This window comes from Anticarsia gemmatalis, chromosome 3, assembly GCF_050436995.1.
Source record: "Anticarsia gemmatalis isolate Benzon Research Colony breed Stoneville strain chromosome 3, ilAntGemm2 primary, whole genome shotgun sequence".
Taxonomy (NCBI): domain Eukaryota; kingdom Metazoa; phylum Arthropoda; class Insecta; order Lepidoptera; family Erebidae; genus Anticarsia; species Anticarsia gemmatalis.
The window spans coordinates 13,433,483-13,449,841 of NC_134747.1; the positions used below are offsets into that span (position 1 = coordinate 13,433,483).

A 16,359-nucleotide genomic window follows, 5' to 3' on the forward strand; every position below is an offset into this window, starting at 1 on the left:
GAGGCGTAAAACTAAATGACTATGTGATATTTCGTTGAAATAATATGTATCTTAACAAATTAATATTTTTCTGATACAGTTAATATTTGCTATCATTTATATTTTTTTCAAAGACTCAATCAATGTAAAACAATGATTGTTTGTATTTATTTATGTTTCATTTTGACGGAGCGGAAAACGGAACGTTATTGTATCTGTCAAAGTTCTGAACCACGGATGGGCAGTGATTTATGATTTTGATAAGAAAAATAGGAAATTACAATAAGAAATGTATATAGAGTGTGATTTTATAAGGCAGATTAGTTGTATACAATGTGAGAAGTGTGAGTGTAGTATTTAAGCCGCTAACATGTAAGTAATCGCGTTCTACGTAGCTGTGTAATTGAGTGGTGTTTATTTTCGTATTTCGAGTTCAGTGGTAAGGTTTTATTGTTGTTTGAGTTATTGTATTGTGTTATCGTTGTGTTTAGGGAGAACTTCACCGGGTCAGTGGACGATCCGGTGGCGCAAAGATGGAATACCTCGTCGATAGACTTCTCGGATTTGCCAATGGACAGGAACTTCGCCCTCTTGCTCGTGTCCCTAATATCGGCGATACTATGGATCGTTTACATAACTTACTACAACAGCCGAGTACTCGGCTACATACTGACGAGGCTGATCAACAAGTTCTATTTCCAAGATGACAATTTTAAAATTGGTGAGTGACCCATTTATTATTTATAAATAATGTTTGTTAGGTCATGTTCATGAACATAGTACACTATATAACTGGGTTAGATGTATAGTGAAGGTCATTGACACACAAACTGATGCTCTCAGTTCAGTCATTATGAAAATTGTTTTTTTTTTTTTATTGTTGTGTGACATTGGAATAATGTATAGAGAAGTCTTTCTGTCATAATTATATTTAAAATATGAGTCTGAGTTCTAAGTATGTCAATATCTGTGTCCAGATAATCAGTTTGATAAAAAAATTCAAAGGAGAGGTATTGGTGATTGTTCCAAACATTGTTATCAGTAAGAATGAAAGATAAGAGTTACAAACACACTATTTTCTTAAATACTCTTTGTTTTGGAACAATTCAATAAATTATAATGCTCTATTTACATTCTATAGCTTTGTTTTCTTCTGATTTTGAATTGTAATATACACCAATTATCTACTAGATTTGCTAAACAATGGAATAAAGAATTGAGTAATACGATTTGACTGTAAACACTATACCTAAATGTATTGACAATCAAATTTGTGTAATGTTAACTTGATAAAATATGATAGGTTATTAATTGATTACGTACTTCAGAAGTTCAAATAATAGTAGATAGGTATCTAAATATTACATTAAAATTAAGAGTTTTGAGTTCAGCAAACATTCACCTTTCTTTCATGAAATGCATACTGGCATATTTAAAATATTTTTTTATAGTAAAATGTATTTAGGAACTATTGTTTATAGAACTATGCAGGAAATTGTGGTCAAATTTCTATACAAATACAAAGTATAATAATTGGAATAACAATAATGTTAGGTATAATTAGCTTTCTCTTTGATTAAATATTATCTGAAATGCAAATGTGTTTTGTTCATTCGTTAGTGCAATGATTATAATAATTATCTGTGTAGATTATAAATATTGCATTCTGTTATGATGAAGCTGCATGACATTATATTATAAAATTTAAATGACTTTGAATATTAAAATACCTTTGTTTCAAACACAGATATTGCAAAAACAATTAATCAGGTGCCATGGAATCTTTTACGAACATACATACAATCTATAGTAATATCTATACTAATATTATAAAGCTGAAGAGTTTGTTTGTTTGTTGGTTTGAATGCGCTAATCTCAGGAACTACTGGTCCGATTTGAAAAAATCTTTCACTGTTAGATAGCCCATTTATTGAGGAAGGCTATAGGCTATATATCATCATGAAATTATATATATTTTCTAGTAGCTTATTTTTAAACCTGAGTCACCTTCTAAATCATATAGTCTATTGGCATTAAGATAGATTAATTCTTCCACATTGGTATGGATGTTGAAAACGTTGATTATGAATGCAAAAAAAGATTCTTTAAGTAGATTATAAATTGTTTTATTCTATTCTTAAATCAATAGTTGAATGAGTAATAGGTTTTGATAGGAGAAACGATTGTTGATTCTATTTTTCATTAACTGACAAGACAACACAATTGAGCTGACAAGATACAAGGTTAAAGATATTAATCAACATCTTTTCTTATATTTTTATATCTGTTGTACCATAAATAAGTGAATTCAAGGACTGTTATAATAATGCAGAGTAACTTTGAAACCTACATGATTATAAGCATCTAACTCTGAGTAAAATATCAGCTGTGCCATTTGCACTTCAAGCACATATTCAGTTGGCCCCGTAACAGTTATCTATTACAAGCTGGGCATCTACTGAAAATTCTATATTTTTACAGAAAGTAGCAAGTTGCTTAGAGCCTCTAAGACCTGTACTGTATTACTTACTGTATATTTGTATAAAAGGCACGAGAAATAAAATATATATTTTAATAGAAATAAAATTTAAACAACATTCCCTGTTTATCCCTATGATTAAATTAAAGATTTTTAACACTTGCGACTTGAACACATAATACTATAATGCAACAGACAAATGTTTCATTCAAATTACAAATAAGCAATTCAACCTTATAAGTATACATCAATCTAATACTTGAATTATTGTTTCCAGGTTCATTCACACTCAATGCCCTGTCCGGTAAGATAATGTTCCGTGACATAGTGTACATCAACTACGACTACACATTGCGGATACAGGACGGGTACTTGATATTCCGGTGGTGGAGGTCTTATGTGCCTAAAGATGTCTCGGAAGGTTAGTACAAGGACTTTTCTTTTAATAAATAGTAAATAGATTCAAGTATTGAGCAGATTTTCCCTATTAATTTTATCTGGAAGTGACAAATTATTCATTGATTAGAGTTGTCAGGTATAGGAAAATCGGATCTTTTTTAAGCACTAAAAGATTTAAATACGAAATGTAAATATGAATTTGAGTGTATTGTTTATGCAAAGTAATAAATTCAAATAACATTTTCTCATACTTACAATATTCACATATATTTTTTATTAAATTTACCTAAACAATAGGTATTAAATAAAAACAGTATAAAATATTTTATCTTTATTATAATTATTAAGAAGGACCTTTTATAAAAATCGTGTGAAGTATCATAAGAATATGACACTCTCACACCTCATAATACAATAAAAAAGGAAATAAAACATTCTAGGACTTTATAATGTCTAAGACAAGTCTAACTCGAACTAGTATTCCTAATAAGCACCGCTAAGGTTTCTTAAAATTAGCATGTACACATAATGAGATTAAACAAAAATGTCTCATAGTTAACTATAGCTGTCTGTGACTATCATAGTCTGCCTTCAATACTATTATGCTAATCACTTGACCTCATTGAAGGAAAATCGCACATTAACTGTGAACTGTGATCTGTTATGTTTCTATATAGTATTATTAACTTTTTAATTGGCTTTAAAAAAAGGAAGAGATTTTCAAGTTGGATAATTATGTATATAATTATTATAAATCATTTTATTGCGAATTTATATATCTTGCTTAATGCTTATATACAAAAAATAAAATACAAACAGTAAAGATCAGCTTTTCCTACAGTCAGATAAATTGTTCCGAAAAATATTTATGATGCTGTTAGCAAATTTTTCATAGATTTTTTTATATATTAAAGTCTCTAAATAAGGTTTTTCTTCGATTCAGTGCAGTAAAAATATTTGTTGCTTAAATTTTAGTTGCATAAATCATACATTATCTTCCTTTATTTACCTACTATATATTATGTCTTTATAACATAATATACTCAAGTTATTAGGAAGTGGAGTGATAGCTATTATAATGTAGGTATGTTTTTGTTTCATCCTAAAAGGGATATAAATATTTACACAAAGAAGGATAAAGTACTTCATGTTTGATAAATGATGTCATTTATTAAAATAATATAATTCCTACTTCCCGCTATGCCCTCCATATAAGTTCTTGTATACAAACTACACCATGTGATGTAAACACTGAGTCATTGTATTTATATTAAGTTTTATATATGTAAGGATATATCTTGTTGCGAAGGACATTACAGATATATAAACCGCAGTCAGTAGTGTGTGCGACTGCATGCTGATTGTGGGGTTTTAGGGTCAAATTCAAATTCAAAATACCCGCATTTTTATAAATATTCCACAACTATTTAAAATCGCCTTTGTATTTTTAATCTAACGATCGATTCCCAGGTAAAGCAAAGAGCTTAAGTGCTTATGAATATCTGTTGAAATGCTGTCAATAGCAGCCCGGAGTTAGGTGACGTGCCCGGAATATAATTTAGCCAAAGGCTCGTCTTCTATTGCATTGGACTGCCATTGTTAATGAATAAAAAAATTTAAATATAACTGTAGTTACTAAATAATACCCCTTGTTACAGATTTATCACACTCAGACACCCGCCTCTCTATCATGTTAAACGGTTTCGAACTACATTTCTATAACCGATGCGATCTGTACAACGAACTCGAAAAGATATTCGGTCTCGACCCAGTCATCAAACAGCAGAACGACGACGACTGCACTGACAGAGACAAGGCTATGAACGACGCTAATGAAAAGAGACGGCGAGCACAAGACACCGTCAGGTCTGAAGCAGCTATGGCACGAACTTGGCGAGACCTTATACCCGTTATAAAAATAGATATTTGCTCCGGAAGAGTAGTATTTGGCAATAGACTAGTCCCTACAACATTGTCTATAAGCGTTGAATAGTCCCACTTAGTGTACAGTACAAAACCCCCAGCGTCCAGTCTAGATCATCTGATGCATTTCGTCAAAGCCAAAGCGGAGAACTGTAAAGTAATGTTAGCTCCTAGTCCGAATTACACGTCGATGGTTGATGAACCGCCGCGGTATATGGGAGAAGGTTTTGTTGTAATGAGCTCTAATTACATCGAAGTCTACTTCTATATGGATGAACCAGGGTTAGTACCGGAACAACCTGTTCTACTGCAGCTGGCTAATGGTGATATCGTGGAGTCTGCCCCACCGATTTGGGGTGTAGATATCAAGTGCGGTAAAGGCACAGACTTCAGCTACGGACCCTGGGCAGACAGGCAGAGGGACCATCTTTTTAAGTTTTTCTTCCCACCGAATTTTAAGAATTTAGAAGTAACCCCACAGCCTAAACCTGGTGATAGACGACAAACACAGTCTTTTGATATTAGACTCTCGACTTTAAACGAAGCCACGATTGATATTTTATTCACTAAGAATAAGGAGACGAATGCTGTTCATATCAATATTGGTGCTGGTTCATATCTGGAAGTAACACTGCCTTGGATTGTACTGCAAGACGGATACACTACGAAGATCACTGGTCAGCTGCTACATTTAGAAGCGACGACGAGTCTACAGTATAGAAGCTTAGCTGAGAGCGAAACGTTAGAGTATACTGTTAAATGTCATTATCCGTTAGTATGGAACCACCATCAGTGCTGGCAGCTAAGTCTAACAGGGTGTAAAGCCACCACACATCTAGTGTACACACATATAGACTTTTTCCAAGATCTCATAAACGACTGGTCGACGAAAGCCCGCCCAGACATTCTACACTTTGTACCTTACACGTGGAAAATATCATTACTATTAAAAGAATGTGAAGTTGTGACTGTGAGTAACCAATACAATTGGATAGACTGCAGTTCAACCAATCAGGAGAACAATCACGTTGCGTTCTGCGGAGATTTGCTTGACGTGTCATTTGATTTGCCATTTGTCGACTTCTTGCCTGACGTCATACCATTAAAGATATGGATACAAGGCGAAGCTGTCGACATGAGTCTGTACCTGCCCGAAGTAAACACTTCTCGGTTACTTCTACTATCGATAGACAAAAATATGAAGTTGGTTCCTTGTAGATTAAAAGCTTCGAAGTGGAGACGAAAATGCGTGAAATCGCAGGGTTGGGTAGACTGTTGGTCTGTGCCTATAGTCGCTTTGAGCGTGAGGTATAACTACCACCCTATTCCTCCACTGGGCCCGGAGCCTCAAGCAGACATCACCACACCAGAAAAAGAAGAAATCTTGCTCTCTCCTATGAGGATACCAAGGATGCGAAAACAGCCCCAAATTAACTGGACGTTAGATGGAAATAAATTTGACAGAACTACACTTCCTCCAGACAAAGTCAGTGTGGAACTTGAAGTGGGACCTTCGATATTATTAGCATACGGAACTATCATCACAAGTTTTATGAATCTTTTAGAAAATATATTCGGCGAAGACCAAACTTTTACAGACATGCAGAAAAACCCAAGCATGGAATCGTTTTACTGGTCTAGTGACAATACAAAAGTGAATGACAAAAGCAGTGTCAATCAGACTGAGATCTCCATTGATGACTCAACAGACTCCACTAAAGGTCCTTTCGACCCTCGAAGATACAGGCCTTTAGACGTCACAGTGTCTATTATCATCCACGACATACAAGCACATTTGGTGAAAAACTGTAGTGAAAACGAACCACCATGTCCAGTCGTTCTCATAGAACGGTTCGGCTTTGAAATGGACAAAAGCTTTAGAGAGACCAAACTACAGTTGTTACTAAGCCCATCTATTTTAGTATCAGCGAATAATCTTTCGCGATCTAATACTACGAATTCGGGAGCGTTGTATCAAGGGCATTTGATGCTCTCGTCTTTCCAACTGAGGGGTAACGGCTTCTTCAGTGACGCTAATCGTACGGTGGAAGAAGAGACTGTAGAATACGCCTGGATGATGGAACTTCAGCTCGGGCAGTTGACAGGCCGTCTCACGCTACCACAACTATACCAAATCATATCTTCTTTAGAAACATTCCTACTACTTATATGTGATAGTGAGAACGAGCTTGTACCTCCAAACCCAGCGAAACAATGCCATCATGGCGTCAACAATATCATGTGTAACGAAACCGATCTCTCTTTGAAGTACCGTTGCCCTACTTCAAATGAAATTAAATACAAAATGATTCGAGTAGCCATAGATCTTATAGATATCTACATCGCTGACACTAATACGACGTTACAATCTTGGATATCACCAGTCAGACTAAGTTTTTGTAATCTACATGGCTCTGGGTTCGGTACGGGAGTGACTGGGTTACTACCGAATATTAGGCTGGCTTTATACACGCAGACGAATATGCAGACGAACACCCATCACCATTCTAATGGGAGTAATAATACTAATAACAGTACGAACAAACCTCCCGAAAGTGACAATTGGGTTGGAGTAGGTTCAGTTGCCTTAGGACCTCTGTTAATCGAAGCTGCATCATCTTTACCGCAGACGCCGAAAAATCTACATCTAGTACAACAAAAATTCTTAAAGTTACATGACGATAAGACTAAAAGGCTATGGTTTTTGTGGCCAAATGAGGGTAAGAGCTCTCAGTGCGGGTGCACCGGTGGCTGTGCTTTCTTCGGCTCGAATAGAAACGGACCTAACTTCCTAAAGCCGAACCCTAACGACCTAAATGAAGGAATAAACGTTGCTATATTCAATATTATTGAAACAACTCCGGGAGAATATGGATATGGACAGAGTTTGCTACATTCTGGACAGTTGGTGTTCCATACACCGCCGTACAACAGTTTAAATGTATGTCTCCAACCTACAAACGTGGCTACGTTAATACCGTCTCCCTTACCGCAGAATTTGAACAAGTCTCCCCAAAGCGCTGAACGTCGAAGTTTAACCAGAAGATTCTCGTACACTAGTATGAGTAAAGGCAGTAATAATATACTGGTATCCAGTACCAAGAGTGATGTACCTTACGCCCGCTTAGTTGATTCCTCCGTTCCACTAGGCAGTTCAAAGATCGACAGTGATTCTAAACTAAATAAGAGTATATTAAACGTGCCTCAAATGGAAAGCAGTGTGTCTGATTCAAAGCTAGCTTTAAGCTGTGCTGCTAAAGACAACGCTAATGTTAACGGAAAGAAAACGGGCGCGACAGATGTGGAAACATTTATAGTACCAAAAGTGCCCGCTAGGAGCGTGGCTGTGTCTGAGTCACATTATTCCCTGAACTCTCAAGTACCTCCCGAAGATACTCTTCCTCAGGAAGTGCAAAGAACGATGTCTATTACTAGTGAGAATCATTCAGAAGCATTCTTCTCTGCTGATGAGGATATGTTCCCCAGTCGGTCGTCTAGCTTGAAGCATTCCTTCGGCAGTCGCCACAGTAACCCTAAAGACAAAAGTTCATTTGGAATCAATGACATATCTAACGAGAAATGGAACAATTCTGTGCCCAAATCGGAGCCTATTGACATTCCAGATACGATCAGTAATATAAGTACTGGCGTTCAGCCTGATTCGGAGAGCGGTTCCGTGTCGTCAACTTCATTCATATCAGCTATCTCTTCCCAAGAAGACATGACGCTTGTCAATCTACACATGCAGACGAACAAACCTATTGTAGACTCTCCGTTGTTAATGGCCAGTTACATGCACAATTTGCCTCAATACAAATGCCCGAATTGGTCCTCCTGTTCGTTACCTAGCGGGAGTGATGTCTTCACTCTACCTTTATTTCGAAGAGCTGATGACGGTACTCTAGTCTACGTCGGCCAGAAATACCTTCCAAGCTTCGAGCCGGTCGGTAAAATAAACATCTTAAGGTTAATATCAAAGAAAGACCATAACAATCAGAATCAACATGGACCTTATTCAAACTTACCACCGCATTTCAATTCGCAAGTGAAAGCCCATCCTTATCCTCAAGGCTGGTGGGACATACAACAGACGACTCAAGACAGTCAAGAAAATACCACAGATAAAAGCACAGCATCAACAGTCACGACCACTAGTGACAGTAAGAGCGGGCTATTCGTGAAATTACGAGGAGAAATCGATATAATGTTAACTCCTTTAGTACTGGAAAGTACGCAAAAATTTGTAGAATCACTCACACCGGTGCTGGCGAATATACACCCAATAACTGTCATCAATCACTTAAGATTATTGTGTATATCAACAGTATCGACTGCAAATGTATTGAAACAGAAGCAGTACGTACAAAACTGGTTGCCTCAGATGCAAGACCGAAGTCAGTCAAACATAGTATCGGATAAAGACGATAAATGCAAACTGGCCACAATACCCCACTCGAACATTTACGAAGAGACAATCTGTGAGCAGCTTCAAGCAACGGTCACCGTTCCTAAAGTCAACATGATCTTCATACAATCATCTGTAGTGGAAGACATGATTTCATTCTCTGCATTGGACAATATACAAGATCTAACTTGCGTATCATTGTTCGGTATTTCTGTTGAAAATATTATCGCTAAATACGTAAGTTCTAAGAAGAATTTGGAGTCCGTACAATTGTCGTACAGGCCTACTTTAAGGGCTTTAGGCAGTAAGAAGTCGTTCGGGATAATGAAAGGTCCGAGGGCGCTGATATCGGCGTCGACGTCGAGAAAGAGGGGGCAAGAGAGAGGGGAGCCCGTGTATATTGAAGCGTCGCAGCAACAGTGTGAAGATACTACTATTACTTTAAATGTTGGTAAGTATCTTTAGTGAAGTTATTTTAGTTTCTTATTCTAGTAACTTTTGGCTTATCTGATCGTGAATCATTGATGTCTGATATAAAATGTTAATGTATATTATTTATAGTTTTGGTGTTTTAAATCGACTGGGTCGAACTTGGTTTTTTTAATTATCGTTATGAAGCCAGTCTTTTTGGATTATAAAATCCGTACATTTTATAACATGGAACCTCTTTAGTTCAAAAATCTGACTAAAACATGAATTTTATCAAACTATAATAATAACTATTTCTTATAGGCAAGGTGCATGGTCAACTGCGTCGTATACGCAACGAGTCTTCGCAACTGAAGGACGTGACGATCACGGGTATACCGTGTCAGCACTCTAAAGTGTCGTTCAAGTTCATCCGGGTCGACACTTGTGCTAAAGGATGCGAATCTATGGTAAGAAACCACATAAACGAAACAATGTATAAACTATACGAGTGGAGAGTGTTTGCTTCCTTTTTATTGTAACAAATAAAATAAATAATATCGTGATTTGTTATTTCTAAGCTATCCATATCTGAAGACCGGTTAATAAAGCTTACTGTATGCTATTTTCTCTACATAATATGTTTTTATTTCAGTGTTGCCAAAACGGTACACCAGAAAACGCCCAAAAAGACGCCCCAATCGGCTTCATCATGTTCGAATGTGGTCTCGAAGGCATCTCCATCAAGGTGTCCAAACACTCCCAATCACACAAGCCAAACGAAGACAAGAAATGTGTAAGACAGGATAACGAAAGCTGCAGGGAATCAGTCAAGTCTGCAGAAGAATTAAAACCTGATAAGGAAAAGACCAAGAGTTATAGGTCTTCAGGGATAGAAGACTTGTTTAGGAAGAAAGAGTCTACTTCGAAGCCTAGTACTCCGAACTTGGGGACTGCTCAGCCTCCCCCAGTTCCACCTCCAGAACCTTCGACTCCTGGACCTGATGAACCTTCGACGAATGACAGCATTGGGACCATGGTGCCTTTAAAGGACAATGGGAATACGTCGTCTTGTGCTATAGATTTGAAAGTGGTGTGGTTTAATTTTGCTGCACCGCCGCGTACACCGATTACTAAGAAGATTGATTATACCAGGTAAAGGTCTTGATAATATCATTTACAAAGAGATTTTCTTACTTACATTTTGGTATACGACTGTTATTGTGGGTTATGTTATAAAAACAAATTCTCAAAACAATGTTAACTATCTTTATCAATGCCTATAGTCAGTTTCACTCATTTTTATGGATACGATTAGTTCACAACCTTTCTCGCGGATAATCCGTAGATAAATGATTGTTTTTTTTATGATTGTCGATTTAGAGAAAAAGCATCAAGCCCAATAAAAACACTACTGGCTGCTTCAATAACTATATTTTATTTCGTCACATATACCTAGAAATAAGAGCTACCAATATCAATATTTGTCCTAGACTGGACTGGAACCTACTAAGTACGGCGTCCCCCGCCATCAACGCGTGGATGAACCCATGCAACAGGCTCGGTATCCGCGTCGTGGCGCTGTACCGGGCCTACGCGCGCCGCCTCACCGCCACGGCCGCTAGTCTGATGGCCGCTGCACTGGACCTTACACCACATCATACGCTGCCTAAGGTATTACCACTTATTTTTGTTGTACCATTTTGTACTAGCTAACGTTTTTAACGATATTTTTGTATTAAGAAAGTCTTATAGCCTACCAATTAGAGACGTGCGGTAGTTTTCATCTTGTTGCTGATAATTACTCTGTTCTAAAAGATAGGTAGCATGTTGCATTGTTTTCTTCATCGTTGGTTCTCAACACAGAAAGATCTGACTGTTAGTCCAGGAGATGAGTACGTTTAAACAAGTACCATTATAGAAGTTGCACAAGTTGATCATCTTTTTGATTTTTTGGTTAAATATTAAACACAAGTTCAATAAAGAAAGTTTTATTAGTTTTAAGGTATCTTGGCCTAAAAAATTGTTTACTACATATATTAAGGGAATACAAAGTTCTTAACCTGCACTTGGGCAGCGTAGTTGCCTCAAGACTTAACTCCTCCCTCGTTTGGGAGCAACAACAGCAAACCTTGCGCTGCAGTGGGACAGTAATGGGTTTAAAAAATTGTTACTTTTCACTAATCAAAAACACCCTCACATCACGATATTGGTCCCGTGTCGACAGAGTCGCTACGGTCGCCACACGCCCATGGCCAAGCAGCTCCGCGAGGAGCCGTCCCTGCAGCTGTGCGCCGTGCTGCTGCGGTACGCGCTGCAAGCTGATGCTGCTGCTGTGCAGGCCGACCTGGCCGAGAGACATCTACCTTCGCTGTCTACGCTACGACAGGTAGGTTGATTCATGATAATGTGCATGACGGTTCAATGTTTAATTTATCAAAACATAAGTTTGTCATAGACCAGAAAATTTCTGTGATAATCCATGTGAACTTTTAGTTCAACTGCAAACATACTTAAGTTGGTCATAGTTTTAAATAAATACGTAAATCTCGGGAATGGTTAAATCGATCTTGATAGAATTTTAATTAAAAAATGAAGGGGGTCGTGAAGCCAATACGTTTGCTACTTTTAATTCCGGAACTCCCGTGGGATTTAGAAGTAGAGACGAAGTTTTAGGCACTGGCTAGCCGTAAAATATTTTTGATTATTTGTTTCAGGGAGTAATAGTCCTAAGTCGACAATGGAAGAATATTTTGTATACACCATTATTATTGGAACATAACTACAAGAGCAAAGTCATGAAGCCACTGAACGTTACTTTCGCATTACCCGATCTTCTTGAGGTAAGTAGACAGTTTTTTTCTTGGTAATTTTATATATATTTGTAAAACTATAAGTAACTACCCTTTTAAATTTGTGGAAAACAGTGGAGCCTGTATTTAGTATAGCAAAAAAAAATATTCGACGTGATATAGACAGGAGGTTGAACCTAAGTTCAATGAGATCTGGCAAGCAGCACTAAGTTTATATTTACCAAACCATTTGGAGCCTATATTTATCCCTTTATAACTATAGAAACATTTGAATGTCGGAATCCAAATAATATATTTTCTCATATTAGAATGATGCTGATGTTCAACTAGTAAATTTATTTCCAGGATTCAGTAGAAGGGTGGAATCCTCTAGAGAACGAAGTGTTAGACGAGAACTGCTTACTTCTCAATATGGACGTGGATAAAGCCAACTTGCCTGGTGAGTCCTACCTTATCTCATTACTCATCAGACTAAACATTATAATAAGTATGTCCACATTATGACTATTAAAAATTAGTCACTTGAAACATTTTATTTATTAAGTAATAATATTGAATAAATTCATTATTCATTAAAATATCAAATAATAATAATGTTCTCTGGAGTATTTATATATATATTTGTCAATATAGCACATTTTTTAAAATATGACATTCTGGTTCATGGTCGATAGATAGCGCCTACAATTTGAAGTGTTTTGTACTTTAATTCCATTCATATTAAGTAGTAGTTTTGGGTGACTGCGTCTTTTGATATATTTTTTAAAACTAAGATATATCACTTTACGGTTTTATTATTGTAAATATTAAAACTAGGTATTTTAAAGTTACTTCTTTATATTGATGATTGAGTAAACTTCTTAGATACTAGAAATACAGTAGTTAAGTTCTATATATAGAACCACCAAAGTAATGTTTCAAGTTATTCTGAATTATCTAGAGTGAGTACGTTTCATGAAAAAGAATAATTAATAATAAGGACCTGGCAGAAATATCTGTGAAAGGGTTTACAAAAAAAACCTATTACTTATTAATATTTTCCAATAATCTGGTTTGGGACTTAATGCAAGTAGTAAAGTCCATATTGCATTGAAAACTGTTGTATAATAATTGTTAAAAAAAGATATGCAATGCTGCGTATTTTAACTGTCAAACAGTTCACAGACGTTTCTACGTGGTCTAAATCCCCAATAAACCAATCAACTAAAACTAACATATAACTAGTATAGTATATAATATATAACGCATAGTAAATATATAAGTACTAAGACGTTGTGTGTTGTGGGTGAAGCGCCCGGCGCCGCGGCTAGTCCGCGCCCGCACTCGTTCCCATCCACGCCGCCCTCCGGTTCGTACACATTAGTATTGTTATTGTGACGGGGATTTGTCGACCTTATAACCTGAGATATAGAGTTGAAATTCAATTGAAGATTTTTTGAAATTAATGATTTTTGTTTTGATTTCTTGAAAATTAACATACTACCGGGGATTCTATTATATAAGAGCTGGGAAAGGAGTCAGTACTTTATATTATTATACGAAAGAAATAATTTTGATAATGATTTCTCATGGGGTAGGCAGTTGTGAAAGAACGTACTGCCTCCGCATCCCTGCTTTGAAATCCTTGATACTTGACTTCAAACAACTTCGTCTTGGCTTCAAAACAAAGATTTTTGACTATTCTGTGTCACACATTTTTTCAATAAAGGTCTACAAATCTTAAATGGTTGATTGAAGTCGTTTGAAATATAGTCTTTGAAAAATAATCTTATACACAACAAATGTTAACATAAGCTGTGTTATTTTACCTGCGATAAGTCGCGCGGTATTTCAATTTTTTTTACCTGCGATTAGTCGCAATAATTTCAAGCGACTTCACAGTGTGTGTCTTGATTATGTCGTTGTTTGTGTTGACTGTGCGACGAGCATGGAGTGAGTTGTCTTGTCAGTCGTGTGTACTTACATCTCATTTACATTTACATTTCTACTATGTGTCTACCCTTTAATCTATGTTCTTTGGATGTTGAAATTGATATAGATATAGATTATTTTAACTTGCAAGAGTAACTCTCGCTATACTTTTTTCGTTTAGATTTTTAGTAAGTCCTAGGTAATTTGTTGTACTGGTATTAGCGATGAGACTGTCAGTGTTAAAATATTGTTCTAAACTTGAATGGTTTTATATTTTTGTTGTCATCTTGCAATCTACCTAAGCAATATTTTGGTCAATGAAAATGTATCGCGATATTCTTGTCAAAGATTTTTGTAAATCGGGAGCAAAGTTACTGTTGCAGGCTAAATGAACCCGTCTCTATGGAATTTTATTTTCGATTCTTACTGTCTTCTTGAAATTCCTTTGACTGTTTTTATTGGAATGTTTATTTATTTGACTATTTCCCGTGCGTTTATCAAGTTGTTGTCTGTTGTCTGACCTATTTGTCTATTACCTACGTTTATTTTCAAGATTTTTATTGAGTTTTTAAATAAGTTTTTGTCTAGTCATATATCTTATTTTCTTTAGTTTTTGTTGCGTGTTTTTCTTTGCTTCATTTGATATTATCTATCTGATCTATGTGTATGAGTGTTCTGGCTTTCTTACATTTATGTGCTACTGTTATTATTATGTATGTATAATAGAATGACTGTCTGTTTAGTTCTTGTTTGTATGTTAAATGTATAAGTGAATATTGATTGCAAAACTATATGTTTTAGTTAATGTTATACGTCGCTTTTTATATGTAACAGCTTATTATTCATACCGATATATTTGTTTGTAAAAATAAATCCAATATAGGTTTTTGTTGCCCAAATAATGCACTATATGTGTCCCATATTGCAAGCTTCATATTGATTCCCAATTGTTAAAAATATATCATTAAAATCATATAAATGTTACAATTAGTCTCATATTAATTTCATAAAAAATATAAGATAAAATCCTTAATAACAGCTAAATGTTAATAACATGAATTAATAATAGTTTTCCTTCCCTTTTCATAATCATGTGGCTAATCCCTGATCCCATGCAGTGCGAGGAGCTCAGAGCAGTCGCGCCAGCCTCGTGTTCCCATCGCTACCGTTCTCTACCAGGAAGCCGGCGTTCCATGATGATGCTATTGCTAGTGAGTAGTACATTGCTTGTTTAGTTTGTAAGTACAGGTATGATATGTGAAGGAGAGGCAATGGAGAGTGTTATTAATTGTTCGAACTTCGTAGCGTGGAGAGGTGTAGTGTAGAAGTATTAGGACGATTCTATTGCCATTATATTGATTATACATTACTTGTAAACTATGTAAGTATAAACAAGTTTCGCAGGAATAACAGGTAATGGATACATAACTACGTGGATATGACATCGAATACTGAATTAAAATAAGGTAATTTAGTAGACGCTAGTTATGAAAGTTCAATTAAAGTAATTAATATTACCAAAATTGTAAATAAATCCCACTTTCAATGCACTTGTGTATAACATAAGTTCATACATAAAATGCATTTATTGCTTGTTCCCGCATGTGTTAGAGTGAGACAACAAGATACTCTATCTCGTTTACTCCAACGCTATTGTATTTGCAATAGATTACGGCACGCTGAAGGAGGATTTGCCGACGGTTGGATCAAACCCGTCGTTGTACTCGCCGCACGGAAGCGATGAGAACCTCAGGAATGATCGAGCGAGGGAGGACTTGTATCAGTGGATGGCGAAACAGGAGCCTATTAAAGTGGTAAGATTATTTGTATATCTTGGGTTTAGTCTTATAATCTGTTTGAATTTAAGAAACATCAGATATTCTCATGGAATACCTATTGATAGATTAGCTACTAATCTTTTAAAGCAATCTATGTTTCAAAACTTATTTTTACTATGTCTGTTAAAGTTTTCACTATCGAGGTTTGTTCACGCAATATAAAATTGCTAACGAATTTTAATATCTACGATAGCTTATTTGTTG

At 35.9% G+C, this 16,359-nt stretch overlaps 2 protein-coding genes across 2 annotated transcripts in view; both read left to right on the forward strand.

The window, feature by feature from the left end:
• Positions 1 to 210: 210 nt before the first annotated feature.
• On the forward strand, positions 211 to 4,850 carry LOC142987712 (bridge-like lipid transfer protein family member 1). The gene is made up of 4 exons (XM_076136665.1): positions 211 to 351; positions 471 to 700; positions 2,736 to 2,879; positions 4,516 to 4,850. Coding segments are annotated over exons 1-4 (711 nt in total). The 5' UTR covers positions 211 to 349.
• Positions 4,851 to 4,901: 51 nt separating this feature from the next.
• Positions 4,902 to 16,359, forward strand: part of tweek (transmembrane protein KIAA1109 homolog tweek) — a 47,197-nt gene continuing 35,739 nt past the window's right edge. The window contains exons 1-10 of the mRNA XM_076136664.1: positions 4,902 to 9,636; positions 9,918 to 10,063; positions 10,249 to 10,748; positions 11,087 to 11,267; positions 11,821 to 11,982; positions 12,311 to 12,436; positions 12,752 to 12,845; positions 13,698 to 13,754; positions 15,436 to 15,528; positions 15,986 to 16,131. Coding sequence (XP_075992779.1) covers positions 4,902 to 9,636; positions 9,918 to 10,063; positions 10,249 to 10,748; positions 11,087 to 11,267; positions 11,821 to 11,982; positions 12,311 to 12,436; positions 12,752 to 12,845; positions 13,698 to 13,754; positions 15,436 to 15,528; positions 15,986 to 16,131 — 6,240 coding nt within the window. The remainder of the gene's footprint in view (positions 9,637 to 9,917; positions 10,064 to 10,248; positions 10,749 to 11,086; positions 11,268 to 11,820; positions 11,983 to 12,310; positions 12,437 to 12,751; positions 12,846 to 13,697; positions 13,755 to 15,435; positions 15,529 to 15,985; positions 16,132 to 16,359) is intronic.